A 21283-nucleotide genomic window follows, 5' to 3' on the forward strand; every position below is an offset into this window, starting at 1 on the left:
TATCATTTATATTGTTATCGTTCTTTAGTGATACTGTATAAATAATATTCTAGTTATTTATATTGTAATCGTTCTTTAGCGATATAAATAACATAAATTTAATATTAGGTTTGGAAAAATCCAGTTGCATAATACTGGTATTATATTATTACATTATACTATCTTGAACCACAATAAAATGAAAAGGAGTAACGAGGAATTGAACCTGAGACGACATCTAAATTTCGACGTTCGTCCGCTGAGCTACGAGGGCAAAAGTGTGGAAACATTTTCGAAAAAATTGGCCCAATCACACTATAAGATTTTGTGATAATTCGTAGAAGCTAGTCCAGGATGCGGGGGGCAAAGGCTAATTGAGATTTCCCGGTCTCTGATCGGGTCAAACATCCTGATAGAACTAATATTTAACCCTTGCCGTGACTTTCGGTGAAGTCCGGAGGGCCCAATTAGTCAAATCCACTCTCCTCATCTCCATGCTTGGGTCCTCTGGAATTTAATAGGATACGAAAGAGATAGTGGTGTGCGGAAAGCAACGGGATGTTAACGCATTTAGGCCTATCCTTCCCAAGAAAAACTGCAAACATGAACAAAGGAACCTTTTAATAGAAGAATAATGATATTCTGCGGACCTCTGGAAAAGAACTAAGGAAGAGACTAGTGAAGTGCTTTGTGTTGAGTGTGGCATTGTATGGGGAAGGAACATGGACATTACGACGAAATGAAGAGAAACGAATTGAAGCATTTGAAATGTGGATGTGGTGAAAAACGGTGCGTGTGAAGTGGACAGACAGAATAAGAAATAAAATTGTGTTTGAAAAAATGAGTGAAGAAAGAATGATGCTGAAACTGATTAGAAAGAGAAAAAGTAATTGGTTGGGTGTCTGGTTGAAAAGAATAATAGAAGACATTAGGATATGTGGATCATATGCGGAGACTAAGAGGAAGGCATAAAATAGGAAAGATTGGAGATTGCTGAGTTTGCAATGAAAGACCTGCCCATGGACAGATCACTTATGTATGTGGTTATGTTCAGAATGCCTGGAATATCGTGTCTAAGAACAGTCGCTATTTGCAAAGGCTAATCGATTCCATGCCCACTCGACTGCAAGATGATCGAGATAAGAGGAAAATAGACTAAATATTGAATTGTGGCTTTTTGTTTTGTTTTTTGAACGCGTAATTGTTTGAATGTTTTAAGGCCGACACCAGTAAATTTGTTCTGTTTATGCCACGAAAGATAATTTTATTGAGAATAAAATCTTTTTTCTTTCCATTTGCAGCCACAATATCATAATGATAAAGTCATGGCATAATATATTAATGAACCTGATGTTAATTACTAAAATAATCGTGAAAGAGAAAGGAGCCATTATGTATAGTTTGTCTCTCTCAAAAACATAACAAAAAAGAACATAAAAAGCACGAAGTTGTAGTCGAACGCAGGACCTCATGAACAAGAGGCCTGAACGCTACCATTACGCTATCGAATCACAGAGAGAATACTTCAATCATAACTGTAGATATCAGGCAACGTGGTCCAACAACATGTAACATCGCCTGTCTCTGAATTATAGCGAAGATACCCGAAGGGAACTTTGTTCCAGGAGAGCGGCCACTTTATCTTTTGACAGCTGTACATAACCTTTTTTAAAAATGTTAACACTTTTAACGTGTCGTTAAACAATTTTAAGTTTTTAAAACAAAGTGTTAACGTGAACCAGAATCAATCAATTACAACATTTAAAGTTTTGAGAAAACTGAATTTTAAAGCTTCAGGTTTCTGTAAAAAAATCCAATTGACATAATATTCTAATTATAGTAGATATAAAACACATAAACAGAATTTTCACAGGAACATAAAGTTTTGAAATGCAGGTTTCTAAAAACTTTAAATTCCTCCCCCCCCCCCTTGAATTGGGCTGTTAATATTCAGTTTCAGTTGTAATCTATAATCATTCGTGAATTTGCATAAATTTTATATTGCGGCTCTGTCTGTGTCTCTCTTATTCACTCCTTCATTGACCTTTTAGCAGAAATACAGTACTGTGACAAGACTAAGGAATATTTATTTGTTAACATAAATGGAATGCTTTAATGGGGAAATTTACAAAAATTTCTGTGGTACCATGAGATGTGTCATTATGCCATCTAGCGAAACTTTGGTGCATGATGAATTCATGAGCATTGAGACTCACAGAAATGAGATCAGTTTGTGGGAAATACAACGAAAGAAGGCTGTCTTTATGCGCTTGCAGTGTGTATCATTGAAAATTAGCTGTAGGAATCGTTGAACTTCAGTGAACTTGTTATATACCACTTTGCAGAACAGGAGGAGTTGATGGTTAATTCCATTTAAAAAAAATGAATTAAGGTATGCAGTATGACAAGTGTTTGTTTTAAGTAGAAATATAAATGTTACACAGGTGGAAACAGAGTGAGAATTGTCATTATTATTTTATCACATGCTGAATTAACACGTTTGTTTTCTTTAATTGTAGGCAGATGTTGATATTGCTGTAAATGCAGCGAGGGAAGCATTCAAATTTGGCAGCCCATGGAGACGGCTTGATGCTTCCGATCGAGGAGTGCTATTAAATCGACTAGCAGACTTGCTGGAGCGTGACCGAGTTTACATAGCAGTGAGTGTTCCTTCATATTTATGAAAATATGTCAAAAGTAAATACTGGTGCCTTTATCTCCTGCACTGTCCCTGGTATGTTTTTGTCTCTACCTCTGTCTATTGTTTTGCCTTATGTAATTGTTTCTTGTTGATATGTTAGGTAGTAACCAAGATATGTTATTTTCTTTCTCTCCATTTCTGTGTATCTTTTTCTGTCCTTATCCTTATCCGTGTATCTGTGTTCAATGTGCGTTTCTCTCTTTGTATAACTTAAGTATCAGGCTCTTTCAACAACAGTCTATTTATGCTCGAGTATCGAATAAAATGTTACGGAAATTTCAACATCTGACATCAGTTGCTTATCAACGGCAATGACTTACGTAACATTATTCTGACGTCACTTTCTTAGCAACAGATCAGACTCTTGCTTTAATATGGGATATACTTAACATTTTTGCATGAATTACATTTTCTTATACCCTAACCTAACCCTAGAGCGTCAAAACCATAGAAAAAGAGCTGCTCACCTAACCCTAGAGCATCAAAACCTTAGAAACCGAGCTGCTCACCTAACCCTAGAACGTCAAAACCTTAGAAATCTCGCCGTTCATCTAACGCTAGAGCGTCAAAATCGGGCCGCTCATATAAACCTAGAGCGTCAAAAAAACGCGCCGCTCACATAACCCTAGAACGTCAAAAATCCGCAGCTCACCTAACCTCAGAGCGTCAAAAACGCGCTGCCCACCTAACCCAAGAGCGTCAAAAACGCGCCGCCTACCTAACTCTAGAGCGTCAAAGACGCGCCGCTCACCTAACGCTAGAGCGTCTAAAATATAACCCTAGAGTATAAAAAACGCGGCGCTCACCTAACCCTAGAGCGTCAAAAACGCGCCGCTCACCTAGCTCTAGAACGTCAAAAGTGCGCCGCTCACCTAACCCTAGAGCGACAAAAATGTGCCGCACACTTAACACTAGTGTGTCAAAAACAAGCCTATCACCTAACCTAGAGCGTCAAAAACTTGCCGCTCACCTAACGCGAACGTCAAAAACGCGCCGCTCACCTAACCCTGGAGTGTCAAAAACGCGCCGCTCACCTAACCCTAAAGCGTCAAAAACGCGTCTCTCACTTAACCCTAGAGCGTCAAAACCTTAGAACGCGCCGCTCACCTAACCCTAGAGCAGCAAAACCTTAGAAAACGCGCCGCTCACCTAAACCTAGAGTGTCAAAACCTTAGAAAATGCAACGATCACCCAACTCTAGAGGGTCAAAACCTTAGAAAACGCGTCGCTCACCTAACCCTAGAGCGTCAAACCCTTAGATAAGACGCCGGTAACCTAACCCTAGAGCGTCAAAACCTTACAAAACGCGCCACTCACCTCACCCTAGATCGTTAGGAACACACTGCTCACCTAACCCTAGACCGTCAAAGACGCGCCGCTTATCTAATCCTGGAGCGTCAAAAACGCGCCGCCCAACACCCTAGAGCAAAAACGCGCCACTAACCTAGCTCTAGAACGTCAAAAGTGCGCCGCTCACCTAACCCTAGAGCGTCAAAAATGCGCTGCTCTCTTAACACTAGAGCGTCAAAAAAGGCAATCACCTAACCATAAAGCGTCAAAAACTTGCCGCTCACCTAACTCTAGAGCGTCAAAAACGTGCCGCTCACCTAACCCTGGAGTGTCAAAAACGCGCCGCTCACCTAACCCTAAAGCGTCAAAAACGCGTCGCTCACCTAACTCTAGAGCGTCAAAACCTTAGAAAATGCATCGCTCACCTAACCATAGAGCGTCAAAACCTTAGAATACGCTCAGCTCACCTAAGCATAGAGTGTCAAAACCTTAGAAAACGCAACATTAGCCCAAGCTATAAGGATAACACCAGTGGCAATGCAAATTTAGCCCTACCTAGAGTGGCTAACACTAAGGAACGCAATGATAGCCCAACCTACAACGCCTAACACCTGGGACAAACCAACGTTAGCCCAACATAGAATGGCTAACACTAGGGGCTACCCAACGATGGCCCAAATTAAAGAGACTAACACCTTGGGCAACCCAACATTAGCCCAACCCAGATCAGCTAACATCTGGGCAATCCTAACATTATACTTCATCCTCCATCTGCATCCTCTGTCTCCGTTTCTGACCTCCGTCTCTGTCCTCCCAACATTAGCCCAGTTTAGGAGGGAATGTCTTTATTGTTTCAATGAAGCCACTTTGATCAATTTTGCTGAATTCGTAATTTACATTCCCATTCCCAATACTTTAATATTTTTATAGAAATTATTAAATAATCCGTACTCAGAATTGACAATTACACTAACACTACTTTCAAATTGATATTTTACTTACATTTCTTTTTCCTTCTCGTGACATTAATTTAGTGAAATAGTTTTGTTACTTGTTTATATTAAGGAAAGTTCTAGTAAATTGTTGTGTTGCACATATCATGCGAGCTCTGCCTTTTCTTCTGATAGAGTTTGGAGACCCTAGACAATGGGAAGCCTTACACCGCTGCTTACGGTTTCGACGTGCCAGCATCTGCTAAAGTTCTGCGATATTATGCTGGCTGGGCAGATAAAAATCATGGCAAGACCATTCCATTGGATGGAGACTACTTCTGTTACACACGCCATGAGCCTGTTGGAGTCTGTGGTCAGATCATACCCTGGAACTTCCCTCTGCTCATGGCAGCTTGGAAACTCGGCCCAGCTCTGGCAACAGGTAATTTTAAAAATAAAAACAGAACAGAACAAACCAACACAAACACCACGTGAGAATAAATACATAACATTAACATATCACAATACCAATACTCACAAAATTGCAACTTCATTCAGAAAACTACAATACAAGATAGCATACAAAACAAATAACACAACACAGAAATATCTAAATAATCACATTAAACATTCAAATAAATATAATTCAACTGGAGTTTACAAACTAAAATGCAATAGTTGCCCACATTTTTACATAGGACAGACAGGAAGATCCTTTCATACGAGATATGATGAACATATTACAGCTGTAACCAAACCCTACATCATATCAAATTACGCAGAACACATTATCAACAATAATCATGACTACAATAATATAGAAACAGATATGGAAATTTTACACATCACACCATAAAGTTCACAGTTAAACATCTTAGAACAATACGAAATATATAAACATACAATAACATACCCACAACATATACTTAATACACAATTACAGTTCAATACCCACACATTATTCGATGTTATGATACGTCATAACACAGAAACAACCAGCCCCCACCATAAGAGCAACACACCCCCACCCCTACAACCGACAAATGCACATTGCAGAATTCAAGATCACCAGTAGTTCAGGAGACACTGATGAAGACGCAATATTACGTCGAAACGGGCCGTCTGTCCAAGGTATATACCTTTTTTAAAAATTCCAACACTTTTTAACGTGTGACTAAACAATTTTATGTTTTTAACAAACGAAGTGTTAACGTGAACTATAATCAATGAGGTAATTTTAGCCTCTGCAACAGATTTTGATGGCTGCACGAAATTTAAAAAAATCAAATGTAAGGTAGAGTAAGTCAGCCAAGTTCTTGACTCTGTCTAGTGTTTCTTTAAAGAATTTTTCCTTAGTTTTACATCTTATTTTTTTTTTGGCGGACTCAATATTCAGAAGTGTTTTGTTTTGAATAAAATTTTGGTTCCTTTTTTTTGCTAAGAGATCTGCCTTCTCATTTCCTTCAACTCCTATATGTGATGGAACCCACTGAAAACTGAATTGGATAATTGTTGTACTTGTTTTCTGGTGTCTAATATTAATTTTGAGTGAGGATGTTTATTTGAAGCTATTGCCTGGTTGCTGACTGTAAATTGACCAAGATTACTGCTGTATCAAAGGCTTTTTGTGTGAATATCATTTGCTGTAATGCTACTGAAAAGGCTTTAATTTCACTATCAAAATTTGTTTGATTTTCTCTGATTGGTATGTAACGGGTTTAGAAAAGTCCAGGATAACAGAGAGGGTTTGGAATTGAACGGATTACATCAGCTGCTAGTCTATGTGGATGACGTGAATATGTTAGGAGAAAGTCCATAAATGATTAGGGAAAACACGGAAGTTTTACTTGAAGCAAGTAATGTGATAACTTTAGAAGTAAATCCCAAAAAGACAAAGTATATGAATATGTCTCGTGACGAGAATATTGTACGAAATGGAAATATAAAAATTGAAAATTTATCCTTCGAAGAGGTGGAAAAATTGAAATATCTTGAAACAACAGTAACAAACATAAATGACACTCAGGAGGAAATTAAACGCAGAATAAATATGGGAAATGCCTGTTATTATTCGATTGATAAGCTTTTGTCATCTAGTCTTACTTACTTATGACTTTTAAGGAACCCGGAGGTTCATAGCTGCCCTCACATAAGCCTGCCATCGGTCCGCTGTCAAAAAAATCTGAAAGCTAGAATTTATAAAACAGTCATATTACTGGTTGTTCTGTATGGTTGTGAAACTTGGACTCTCACTTTGAAAGAGGAACAGAGATTAAGGGTGTTTGAGAATAAGGTTCTTAGGAAAATATCTGCGGCTAAGAGGGATGAAGTTACAGGACAATGGAGAAAGTTACATAACGCAGAACTACACGCATTATATTTTTCACCTGAGAAAATTAGGAACATTAAATCCGACGTTTGAGATGGGCAGGGCATGTAGCACATATGGGCGAATCCAGAAATGCATATAGAGTGTTAGTTGGGAGACCGGAGGGGAAAAAGACCTTTGGGGAAGCTGAGATGTAGATGGGAGGATGATATAAAATGGATTTGAGGGATGTGGGATATGATGGCAAGGACTGGATTAATCTTACTCAGGATAGGGACCAATGGCGGGCTTATGTGAGGGCGGCAATGAACCTACGGGTTCTTTAAAAGGCATTTGTAAGTAAGTAAGTGTGCTATATACTGTATTAAACGCAGAATAAATATGGGAAATGCATGTTATTATTCGGTTGAGAAGCTCTTATCATCCAGTCTGCTGTCCAAAAATCTGAAAGTTAGAATTTATAAAACAGTTATATTACCGGTTGTTCTGTATGGTTGTGAAACTTGGACTCTCACTCTGAGAGAGGAACATAGGTTCAGGGTGTTTGAGAATAAGGTGCTTAGGAAAATATTTGGGGCTAAGAGGGATGAAGTTACAGGAGAATGGAGAAAGTTACACAACACAGAACTGCACGCATTGTATTCTTCACCTGACATAATTAGGAACATTAAATCCAGACGTTTGAGATGGGCAGGGCATGTAGCACATACGGGCGAATCCAGAAATGCATATAGTGTTAGTTGGGAGACCGGAGGGAAAAAGACCTTTAGGGAGGCCGAGACGTAGATGGAAGGATAATATTAAAATGGATTTGAGGGAGGTGGGGTATGATGATAGAGACTGGATTAATCTTGCACAGGATAGGGACCGCTGGCGGGCTTATGTGAGGGCGGCAATGAACCTTCGGGTTCCTTAAAAGCCATTTGTAAGTAAGTAAGCTATATACTGTATAATGTTCACATAATGAAGATAAAACATGCAGTGTATGAATATGACTGTGTTGTTATACAGGAAATGTTGTGATCCTGAAACCTGCTGAGCAGACGCCCCTGACAGCACTGTACTTCGCGCACCTAGTGAAGGAGGCTGGCTTCCCACCAGGAGTTGTGAATGTGGTGCCAGGGTTCGGTGAAGCAGGAGCTGCTTTGGTTCAGCATAAAGATGTTGACAAAGTGGCATTCACGGGTTCTACTGAGGTATGCTAAGAAAAGCATTTTGTTTGTGTGTCACATGTTGCAGTGAGTGATGATTTTGTGAGAACGGCATTAAACCTTACTTAACAAAATTAGAGGATTTAATTTGTAATGAAACATTTCAAAAGTTAAACACATTTCATGTCATACTGTTATGAAATTGTTTTTCTATCAGTCAATCTTCTTAATGTATCCAGCTGTTTGCCGACAACATAAAGTCCACTATAGTCCACTGTAGTCTATTCAGTTGTTTTTCACGAGAAATGAGGGGTATTTTGATCGGTGTTCATTATAGATGCCTATTGCTAGTAGCCAGAGGTGGGGTGTACTCAATATATACTGCAGGGCTGTGTCTTCTGCAACTGGTACTGATGATTTTAATTTACTTCTTTTGTGGTTTATGGATGGACAGTATAGAAGAATGTGTTCCAGATCTTCATCATGATTATTACACCACAGACAAGTAGGATTATCAGAAATGTGAAATTGGTGTAGGTACAATTGAGTGACAATGTGACCTGTTCTGGCTCTTGTTAAAATTGTTTGAATATGTCTGGACAAGTTTTTGTACATTTCCAGATCATTTGGTTTCTTTTGTACAGACTGTAAAATTTTTCCTTTGTCAGAATAGAGCCAATTGGTGATCCATAGGTTTGTAAAATGAGACTTTACAGAAGCAAAAGCACCGGATAGAGATATCACTTGAAGAGGTCTTGGTTGCAAATATGTTACCTGTTTTGCAATATTATCGACCTTTCTCGTTTCCAGGTATACCACAATGACTAGGTAACCATTGAAATGTTATTTCCCTTTGGAGTTCTTTTAGTTTACGTAGTTGTTTCTGAATTGGAATAATTGTATGTGCGTATAGGTTTGGTACATATTTAATTATATTAAATATAGCTCCCTTGGAGTCGGTAAATATGCAAATAGATTTTTCAGAAATTTGAGTAACACACTGAAGAGCAGCATCAATAGCTAGCAATTCAGTGTCAAGACTGGAGGAGGATGAAAATGATATGAAATAACTTTCTTGATATCTTGGAGTATAATACTCTGCACCTCATGTCCCATTATTAGGATTTAGAAATCCATCTGTATAAATTTGAAGGTGATCTTTATATGTGCTGTAGAGTAGTTCCATGGCATCTAATTTAAGAATGTATGGAGGATCATTTTTGGAATGATTTCCTGGAATTTGTATGCTATGTTCTGGAATCACCCATTTCCATGGAGGAATTTCGTTCATAACTGGAGTTTTAGCAATGAGTGTGTCTGTGATATAGATTGGTATTTCTTCTTTTTTATTTTATAGAAATTGTTTTTCTATAAATCAAATTAAAGAAATACAAGAAATTAATCTGATCAACATTATTATTTATTTATTTATTTATTTTATGTACTACCATAACAAGAAGTAGGAGTTTTCTAAACAGTTTATTCAAAATTGTATAAAACTCGAAATTAACATATAGAAACAAAACTGAGTATGTAGTGTGTAATTAATTAAAGACCACTGGAAAGAGCTTGTTTCGAGAATGGATACTGAAAAACTTGCAAAAGGTTTGGTGTACAAAGCAGGGAAAATGAAATACTGGCAGGCCATTGAGTGATGCTCGAAATCTTATGATAGTAACAGGAAGATAACCTAATTCCAGAATTGAAGAGAACTAGAAAGTTTTAATTTAATTTACAAGAAGATGATACGAAAAAGCTAAATGCACATTGTCTGTTGTATGATAAAGTACAATTTATATTGACCTTCAGTCCCTGAAATGTTTTACATTTTTAATGCATTTTCTTAATTTGCAGGTTGGCAAGTTGATCCAGCAGGGTGCAGGCCAAAGCAACTTGAAGCGCATCACACTGGAATTGGGTGGCAAGTCTCCCAACATTATTTTGGGCGACACTGACATGGACTACGCTGTTGAGCAGGCCCACTTCGGACTTTTCTTCAATATGGTATGAATCATCTTTGTTTTTGTTATATTCATGCAGAACTTCATGCAATTGCATATTTTTTATTGATTTGGCATGTTGAAAGAGCAAAAGTGGATCTTTGCCGATCATGGTTTTCACGTTTGAATGAAGCCATCTTAATTTTGCATAAATACATATTTCAGACACACCTTCATCTCAAACAGCAGAAATAACTAAAATGCTCTCTCAATTAATATCACTCAATAAAAGAATTGTATTCCAATGGATACCATTCCATTGTGGAATCCTGGGAAACGAGAATGCGGATGCACTAGCAAAGAAGGGCAGCACTGCTACTTACAGACCTGTTACTAAATCTACGTATTACTCTGTGAAAAGATTTATTAAATCTACATACTTAGACTTCAACAAACAGAATTTAATAACACAATCTCAAGGGAAAAAATGGAAAACACTGCATCATAATCCACAGTTGATTCCCGATTTACCACGAAAATCGTCTGTAGCTGCATTTAGATTGGCAACAGGCCATGATTGTTTGGCCAAACACGTGCATAGAATTGGAATATATCAGTCCCCTAACTGCCCATTGTGCAACTCAAACCAAGAAATGGATTCGGAACACCTCAAAATCTGTGCTTTAGTGGCTGGCCATGATAATATCTTTGAAAAATATTGGAGTGCAAGAGGTCAAATGACTTTATTGTCAAACACCTGGCATTAGAAAACAACAACAACATATTTCGAAGGATTTCCCTTTTAACTGCATATATATTTTTATTTTGCATATTTAAATGCATATATTAACATCTTTCCTTGTTTTCCCGATTTATTATCTAATTTCAAAATTTCTCTCTGTTAGAAATAAGAATAATTTCCAAGAAATATAAAAATTATGTGAGAAATAAAATCAATAATTCATTACTGCATGAAATTGCTGCGACGACAAATACTTCTCCCCGCTGCATAAATTGGGTCGTTGGCTAGCTCTGTATACATACAAGCCATACAAGTGTAATGCTTTAGGAACCACAGCGAAAGTACGCGTCATCTAGATGTCATTCAGACTTTTACTCAGATTTTGTCGTACCAAAAATGAATGTACTATATTTAGACACCTGCGTCAATAAAGTCGCATATAAGCTATTCCATCTCAAATCGACCGAAATATAGAGAAAATTGACCTTACAATTTCTAAATACAATGAAACTTTTTTTGTACGTAGAGAACTGTGATACAATGCTTTGTGCAAAGTTTGAGGCATCAGAACTTCATAATGTTTAAATTAAAAATATTTAAATTTATCGTATTTTCATAAAATTAGCAACTTTAAACTGTTGTGGCTCCGAAACCCTTTCACCCAATGATCAAAATCATGGTTTATTTTGATGCTGAGAAATTAAAGTTTATATTGACATATAAACAGATTTTCTTACTTTTTATGGAAATGGAGAAATTTAGATTTTTCCTCATTAAGACGCCTTTGGCTAGGAAAAAATATTTTAAAAATATATACTTAGATTCCGCATTGAAAGTACAAATAAACACATATTTTTTACTGATGGCACGTTGATAAGAAAGTGTTGAAAATATCAAATAAAGAAAATAAATAGTACGCGCGTGAACTAACCAGCTGACTGTGAGGCGGGAGCTAGCCGAGACAAGCAAGGCCAGGAGACATAAACACGTGATGTGTCGTTTAGCAGTCATGGCTGTGCTAGCTTTATCACAGGTTTTCATAAACACAATGCTCAAAGCTCGCTTATCTTCAGCTCTCGGCCAATGCGTGCGGTACTGCGCCGTTCAAGTCCATGCGTGTGAAAATAATCTATTTAATACCCTCGAAGCTTATTGCCATACCACTAAGCAAACAATGCCGAATCCCTCTTAATAATGCAAGGTTTTTTCTCAATATTTTTTACATTTTTACAAATGGGCAAAAAGCCTAAAAGTAAGTAAAATCAGATTATCTGTCTCTCTGTATACAATAAAAATAAGGATTATTTCTTAACATAACCTACCAAATGTCAGCTTCAAAATAAGCTCCCGTTAATGTTCTGCAGTAAATGGTTCCAGAGTTCTGAACGCTGAAATAGGCTTGTTTTTCTAAAATACGCTAAATTTGTCGCTCAATAATATGAAAACCGTTGGACTTTCGATAGTATATTTTTGAAAATGCACTCTCCTCGGCACCTTGTAATAGATAGGGAAAAAATTAGAGTATAAAAAAATGCGAGGTTTTTTACTGATCAATTTCATATGGAATAGCCCATATTGTTGATGTCATGATGTATTATTTTTTTAGGTAGTGATATTAATTCTATATTTTTTTATTTTAAACTTTGCAAAAGGTAGGCCTAAAAGTCTCGATGGAAGCAGTTCTAGGACCTCCAATACAATACAAAGTAAACAGTGTCTGCAAAATATAAGTATGAATTGGAGAATAATCCTGGCTAAAATGAAATGCTCCAAAGTGCTGACATTCTCAGTTGAAAATGTGAAACAGTCACAGAAATTCGGAACATTTCTACTTGCAAATAAATGCACCTGTCACATCATGTGATGTTGAGAGATCGTTCTCGGAATTTAAATTTTTTCCAACAGATAAGAGCAGAAGTTTCTTAGTAGAGAACCTGGAGAAATCATTGATTGTTTACGTGCAAAGCAAAGAAAGCTGGGAAAAAAATTGGAAAATTAGAGATGTACAATTCAAATATGTGTGCAAAATGAGTAATTAATACATTTATAGAAAAAATATATTTAATGAAAATGATGGGCTTGATGACAATTATTACTTTAACTTATTTTCATATGTATCATGTTATTAAACCAAATAAACCTCTAAAGTATAATTTTTACTGCATATATTAAAATTTTTAGCGCATATTTCAACAGTTTTTACTTCATAGTTGTATGCATATTTTCAGGTTTTTTTAGTGCATGAAATTCTGTGGTATATTCATCACATATTGTAGAAAATTTAAGCTATTAATATAAAGTGCTGATACTTTCTTTATGACCACCATACTCTTGAAGCTTTCTCGTATGTACTGTTTAAAAGAAAGTATAATTTTTCCAAGATTGTGTAAATGTACATACTATGTTTACTTTTAATTAGATGTGGAATTAAAAAGGTTTGTTCAGACCTGCACTTCAGTGTACTTTCTACGTAGAGATTTTTCCTAACTTGGCTTCTTTAGGAAGTAAAATAAAGTTGGTTTCAGATGCTGTAAATTTTCAGCACCAGCATCTAAAAATCTTTTGTTATATGAGGGAGTGCCAGTCAGAATTTGCTTATTTCTCAGAAGATATTAATTTTAGGACCCATGTTTACAGGACTTTTATTTCCTGTTTTGATGCATACTACCTCCTCTCTAAATATTGGAACCTTTTTTCAGAACACTCTGTATATACATTAATGCAAATAGAGTTTAATTTTTTTTTTTTGCCACATGTATGATATACGTGTGTATGTCGAGATATTTTGAAACAGAAAGTGAAATTTTTTAGAATGTTTTATTGAAACATATATTATAAAACATTTTTTTTTATTTCATTAAAATAATAGTACATTATGCAACGAGCCTATAATGGTAGTAATTAAGACGCGAGTATGTTTCATAATTTTCATACGAGCGTCTTAATTACCATTATAGACAAGTTTTATATGACTTTTTATGCTCGACCATACTTCTAACTTGCAATTATTCATAAGTATTCATGTTATGGTTATTTAAGTGAGGAGCGGAACTGACCTTCTAAATTGTGAGATGTGCGCAGACGCGAAAGTATTGATTTTTTCCGAGGAGCGAATGTCATTGACTTTGATATAATCTAGAGAATAACATGAACATTAATCTTGATATAACCTGGAAATTGATTTAGAATTGAAAAACGAGATGACAAATTGAATTTATTTGAATATTATTTACAATTAACGCTAATTATTATAGTAACGGAACATAACCTTCTGCGACAATATTGAATTTTCAGCCTCCGTTACGTTTCGCTAGTTGTCTTTTGTTTGCATATCCGAGAATAATCGATACTTGCGGTTTTATAATAGTACAATGGTGATTTCTCATTGGCTGAACAACTGATCTATAATGAATAGGTGTACTTTAATGAGGTGCATTAAAGGCTACTACGAGGTGTATAATTAGTACATTTCGGCATGGTCGAGCATAAAGTAACATAATTAATTTTCTTTTTCAGACTAATATACACAGTGTTTTGCAACTTAAAGAAGAAAGCTTCCAATATTTTGTATTGTGAGCATGTGTTGTGGTTTGTTTTGTTTCATAATTAACACAGTTAGGTACTTTTTTAGGATTCTAAGTATATTATGGTACTGCAGTTACTGATATTGGCAGCCAGACCAATGTTTTACGTGAACTCTTCAATGTTAATGACAACGTAAAAATAAAAATGATGATAATGGCGACAACGATGTCTATGACAATGTGTTATATGTATTAGATGTTCCTACAGTTCTAGGTGGGTGGAGAGTTAGAAATGTATTGCAATATGTACTTTTATTTAAGATTTCATTAGTTCAAACTGAGTCAGTGCCTGTTGTTTTCCATGTCAGCTATTATTCTCGTTCAGCATCAGGAATAATGGATTCTGTCTTTCTGTTGCCCTAACCTCAAAAATATAATTCTTCACTGTGAGGCCAAGAAGAATTTTGATAACGCATCAGTTGTGACCTGCTAAACCAAATCATTTATTGTGGAGTAATTTAAGATTTTGTGAATTACTGTATAGATCATACATTCATGTTGGATATCGGTAATATACAATATTGATAGTTGTTGTTGTTGTTGTGTAGGGCCAGTGCTGCTGTGCAGGCTCCCGGACATTTGTAGAAGACAGCATCTATGATGAGTTCGTAGAGAAGAGTGCAGCTCGTGCTAAGAACCGAACTATTGGCAGTCCATTCGACCTTTCAGTGGAGCAAGGCCCACAAGTGAGTATAATAAGCTCTTAAGATTATCAGTAATTTATTAAAAGCCGATGTTGGTATCGAAATACAGTGGAATTTCTCATACCCGGCACCCATATAACTGTCATTTCCACAAAAACGGCAGTTTTTAATAAGAAAAAGAAAAATTAAAATATGAGGGAGAGTCCGTAAATAAGTTACAAGTAAAGGTACGGTTTGTTTATGGCGATCATCGTCGAACGCACATCGCCAGCGATTATAAACGCTGGCGATGATCGCCGAGAAGTGGTTTCTTTATTGACGCACATCGCTGTAGATTCTCATTTGTTTATTCCTTCATCTACTACATATGGTCAAGTAAATTAATGTAGGCCACGGACATAACCTAAAAATTATAATGAATAAATCCAAGATAATGAAGTTGCTATTTATTCTAGAAGAGGGAGATGACGATATCAAAATCTCGCATGTGTATTATAAAAGGAACATGCTACGGACTAATGAAATATTCAGGAATAGGTTTACAGAAGGCTGTTTTAACACACTGATAATGAGACATCTTTATAAAAACGCTACAAAATTTAAGGAATATTTCAGACTCTCACCTGACCAGTTTGATTATGTTTTGAGTTTAATTGAAAATGACAATGTTAAATTACCTACAAATTTTGTCAAGACCCCCGTAACTCCAGTTGAAAGATTGGCAGTAACTCAGATTATGAACTGATTATTATTATTATTATTATTATTATTATTATTATTATTATTATTATTATTATTATTATTATTATTATTATTATTATTATGATACTGTATTACATTACATGGTGTATTCCAAACAATTTAAAAAAAAATTGGCTAAACTAGCGCTGAGGTAGTTCCCTCCGTAATCCGCTTATACACTTTACATGTACGAACATGTGATAGGTTAGGTTTGGTTCGTTTGGGCTTTTATTATGCCTTGTATATACGATCAACTACATCTATACAAAAAAAAAAAAAACGCTATATTTCAGAATACCGCATAAGTACTTAGGTAGGCCTAGTCACAGAAAACTTACAGAAGAGAGAATTTCCCCCTTACCCAACACTGAACGAAATTCTCTGGGGCTCGGCGTGATAAAAATGTAATATGTAATGTAAGGGTGTATTGTTTAATTTGTTTATTAATTCACATGCTCATATTAAAAAGAGCATTATGTTGTAACACATATTCAATAATAATTTCGTTTTCAGACCGCGAAAAATTACAAAACGTCTTGATTTGTTTTGCAGCCAAAACGTACAGACGTTGTTAACGTGTACAGATTAGATATTCGATATTACAACATGACCTTGTCTAAATATCGATTATTGAACACGAATGCGGCGGTGTGCGTCCTGAATTTGCTTCAGAAGCAACCTCCAGCGATCTGCGTCGCGTCCAACAAACTGCGCTGGCGATCTTCGCTGTAAAGAAACCGTGCGCATTCATTTCAACTGCTAGCAACTCCGACGACAATCGCTGACGATGTGCGCCTGGCGATGATCGCCGTAAACAAACTGTACCTTAACTGAAGTAGGGAGCTACATCTTTTAATGAGATGCTTCTAAGTAGTGTCATAATTATTCCATCTTCGTCCCAAAATACTGATGCGAGGATTTTCCTGCAAATTTTTGAGCTCCCTGAGTAAGCTCCCATGTTACCTAGACCATGGGCTTGCCCAACACCATACGATTTTGATGTATGAAATAGTTTGCGGTTGCATACGTGAAGTGTTTAATTATTAGTTACTTTAATTTGGTTTGTTATGTTTGCATTTTGCAGATTGATGAAGAACAAATGACCAAGATTCTTAGCATGATTGACGGTGGGAAGAAACAAGGAGCAAAGCTTGTAGCAGGAGGCTGTCGTCATGGAGACAAAGGATATTTTGTTCAACCCACAGTGTTTGCAGATGTGAAAGACAATATGAGCATAGCTAGAGAAGAAGTAAGTGTCAGACAATTAGAACTGATTTTTTCATAACTCTATTACTTGAAAATGTACCGGTAGTTATACATTTGTAATACTAGTGTGCTAGCAACACGAGAATTTTACTTGAAGCAAGTAAAGAGATAGGTTTGGAAGTAAATCCCGAAAAGACAAAGTATATGATTATGTCTCGTGACAAGAACATAGTACGAAATGGAAATATAAAAATTGGAAATTTATCCTTTGAAGAGGTGGAAAAATTCAAATATCTTGGAGCAACAGTAACAAATATAAATGACACTTGAGAGGAAATTAAACGCAGAATAAATATGGGAAATGCTTTTATCATCCAGTCTGCTCTCAAAAAAGCTGGAAGTTAGAATTTATAAAACAGTTATATTACCGGTTGTTCTTTATGGTTGTGAAACTTGGACTGTCGCTTTGAGGGACGAACAGAAGTTAAGGATGTTTGAGAGTAAGGTGCTTAGGAAAATATTTGGGGCTAAGAGGGATGAAGTTACAGAAGAATGGAGAAAGTTACATAACTCAGAACTGCACGCATTGTATTCTTCACCTGATATAATTAGAAACATTTCATCCATACGTTTGAGATGGGCAGGGCATGTAGCACATCTGGGCGAATTCAGAAGTGCATATAGAGTGGTGTTAGTTGGAAGGCCAGAGGAAAAAAGACCTTTGAGGAGGCTGAGACATAGATGGGAGGATAATATTAAAATGGATTTGAGGGAGGTGGGATATGATTTTAGGGACTGGATTAATCTTGCTCTGGATAGGGACCAATGCCGGGCTTATGTGAGGGCGGTAATGAACTTCCAGGTTCTCTAAAAGCCGTAAGTAAGTATGTGTGCTAGCGACTAGTAGATTTTACTTAAAAGCCATATACACCTGATTTTCTAAAAATTAACTGAACAAGTGAGATGAAAGTCAACAATTTTGTACAAATGATCTGAATGTTCATGTTTAATCTAACCTAATCCTACCCTTCTAGGAGAAATGTAGATCAGTTACATCACTTTTCCACCATAGGCATTTATAGTGCATTATTTGAGGTGAACCTACTTCCACCAGGGTGATTGATTGAGGAATGGTACAATGTTTTCACGTGAAACAAACTACGATATTCTGCAGAAATCTACCTTGACTGCAGTCTTTGTCCAGCACCATTAGTGTTTGGATTTTCGAAGCTCCTGTATAGAAAGCAAAGCTCTGGCTGTTTGGATAATGTGTGTACACGGCCAGTTATTGGCACTTGCAGCATAATGATTAAGAAAAATCCTCATATATCCCTATTTCATTTCAACCAAGTATTTTTATAACACGGATTATGTTCAAGAATGAGTAGGGAATGAAATGCCATGGCAAAAATAGTAATACATTTAACATTTTCGCAAGATACCACTATTTGCTCTTTCAATAGAAATTTGCCAGTTACTGTCACATTTTTCCTTTTGTTGACATGTTAGATTTCACTTATTGGTACTGTCAAATGGGGTGACATCGGACAGTTTTTTTATATTTTTTAAAGATACCACTTGTGTAAAGATTGATAATTAGCGGTTTTTTTGTGATTATATATTATTATTGTATCTCTAGAATGTGACGGTCTACAAATGATGTGATGACGTTCATAAATGAGCATAATACAATAATTTAAAAGGTGTCCCGTGTCACCCCACAGTCGGGGTGATTTCGGACACTAATATTTATAAATAACTGTCCGATGTTCTTGCCTTTATGGGGTTATTTCGGACACATTTTTTATGTTTTTAAAAAATACAGAAATTATTGCTGCTTTATTTTAAACTTTTATAACATATACAGCCTTAATTACATTACATAAAATGATATTAAATGTTTCTAAATAAATTAAATAACCAACCTGACAAAATATTTACTCAACATGTCTATTACAGCGATATTTCAAGGATCATAATTACACCTGTGCTTCATGCCTCGCTTAGTTTTGTACCTACATGGCATTATGCACTTCGTCTGATAACACCCCTTAGTACTTATGCTAGTTTTTTAAGTAACTGACTCGAAATATAATAAAATTACCGCACTTCACAAAGCAAGAATGGTGATGTTTTGCGAAGAAATAGCAGAAACTGATGTTCAATTAATTGGATCTTAATCAACAATGGTTGCGAGTGCACATTTGAAAGTATTCTTAAAAGTAATTGGTTTTATGATTTTGTTTTGCCGCTCAACAATGGATATTTTGAGACACGGAAGAATAAAAAATATGTTCTCACATCAAAGATAATTAATTCAACAATCACCCTGCAATAACGCAGTAAATTTACATCAAGCAGCAGGCTGTTACCAACACTGAAACACAAAAAGTCGCTAATTTCCGATATCACCCCATTTGATGGTACCTTGAAAAATACAGCAATCTGGGAAGTCCATATACCCTTATCGTGTTCTATAGTAATACAATTTCCTTGGCTATATCCATATATTTCTATAAACCTTTATAATCTTGAATATTTGTTTGGAGGGGAGATGCTTTCAAATATTGTATTGTTTTCCCATTCTTTTGTCCTGTTTCTTACAGAGGTCGACACCTCAAGTAGGTTCATAGCCTGACTTTTGATGGTCATTGTCATGCTATCACCACGAATACAGATTTGGGGTGGTGTATTTTATTTATTTATTTTAGTAGGTTATTTTACGACGCTTTATCAACAGCTTAGGTTATTTAGCGTCTGAATGAGATGTAGGTGATAATGCTGGTGAAATGAGTCCGGAATCCAGCACCCAAAGTTACCCAGCATGTGCTCATATTGGGTTGAGGTAAAACCCCGGGAAAAAACCTCAACCAGGTAACTTTCCCCGACTGGGAATCGAACCCGGGCCACCTGGTTTTGCGGCCAGACGCGCTAACCATTACTCCACAGGTGTGGATGGAATGGTGACTAAAGTTGAAAAAATACTTCCAGATTTTTGGACCAGTTCAACAAATATTGAGATTCAAGAAACTCGACGAGCTGATTGAACGTGCTAACAATTCAGACTATGGATTGGCAGCAGCTGTATTCACAAAGGACATTGACAAAGCGATGCATCTTGTTCAAGGCATCCGTGCGGGAACAGTCTGGTAAGTAATTCGTTATTGTAGCTAAGAATACAGCAAAAAGTTGAAGGAAACTGGAGAGACTAATCTTATAAATGAAATGTAAAAAGATGAGATTAGTTACTTTGTAAATTGTTTGTATTTGAATCTCACAGTTTTAAATTAATATCTAATAATTATTTTCAGGGTGAACTGTTACAATGTGCTTGGATCACAGAGTCCATTTGGTGGATTCAAGATGTCAGGAAACGGCCGAGAATTGGGAGAGTACGGTTTGGAAGCATATACTGAAGTGAAGAGTGTCATTGTTAAGATCCCACAGAAGAACAGCTAAAGAACACGGCAATGGCAATCGAAATTTCCCTATTACAGAGAAATAATGAGAGAGGCAAAATCCTTTCATACATTGTTACATTTGAAAGCAATAATCAGCATGACATATCGGCAGATTGTATTCATGAAAATAATGTAGAATTTACTCGTTTTTTATTTAATATTTTCCTGAGAATTATAAAAATATTACACACTTACATTTGCTTGGTTATAATGCTATCCTACGTTAGGCAGAAGTGTGAAGAAGTGGTATAAGAAAATGACTGTCACTTTGGGGATCTATGGATTGAACTGCCATAACGCTTAGAAAATTAAATAGATAATAACCATTTTTTTTTCAATTACAAGAGAGAGAATATATATATTTTTGTATTGTATTTATTCCTACATACTGTAATGTTCGGGGCAGTTCCTGTTATATACTAAAATACAGTATAACAAAATTCAGTAAAATTACAAAATTTAATGCAATAATTGCATGATAGACATCACTAAGACAAAAAAGAAAATGAAGTCGAGAACCGAATATAAGCTTGAATGAATAAATATATCGATATTTAAAAAAAGAAATGAACATGAATACTAA

The 21283-nt window shown here is 36.1% G+C and overlaps 1 protein-coding gene across 1 annotated transcript in view; it reads left to right on the forward strand.

The window, feature by feature from the left end:
* Positions 1-20946, forward strand: part of Aldh (Aldehyde dehydrogenase) — a 35414-nt gene extending 14468 nt beyond the window's left edge. The window contains exons 3-10 of the mRNA XM_069837994.1: positions 2499-2639; positions 5098-5344; positions 8243-8427; positions 10237-10386; positions 15197-15334; positions 17118-17282; positions 20231-20388; positions 20551-20946. Coding sequence (XP_069694095.1) covers positions 2499-2639; positions 5098-5344; positions 8243-8427; positions 10237-10386; positions 15197-15334; positions 17118-17282; positions 20231-20388; positions 20551-20698 — 1332 coding nt within the window. The 3' untranslated portion in view covers positions 20699-20946. The remainder of the gene's footprint in view (positions 1-2498; positions 2640-5097; positions 5345-8242; positions 8428-10236; positions 10387-15196; positions 15335-17117; positions 17283-20230; positions 20389-20550) is intronic.
* The last annotated feature ends 337 nt before the right edge of the window (positions 20947-21283 follow it).

This window comes from Periplaneta americana, chromosome 1 (genome assembly GCF_040183065.1).
Source record: "Periplaneta americana isolate PAMFEO1 chromosome 1, P.americana_PAMFEO1_priV1, whole genome shotgun sequence".
Taxonomy (NCBI): domain Eukaryota; kingdom Metazoa; phylum Arthropoda; class Insecta; order Blattodea; family Blattidae; genus Periplaneta; species Periplaneta americana.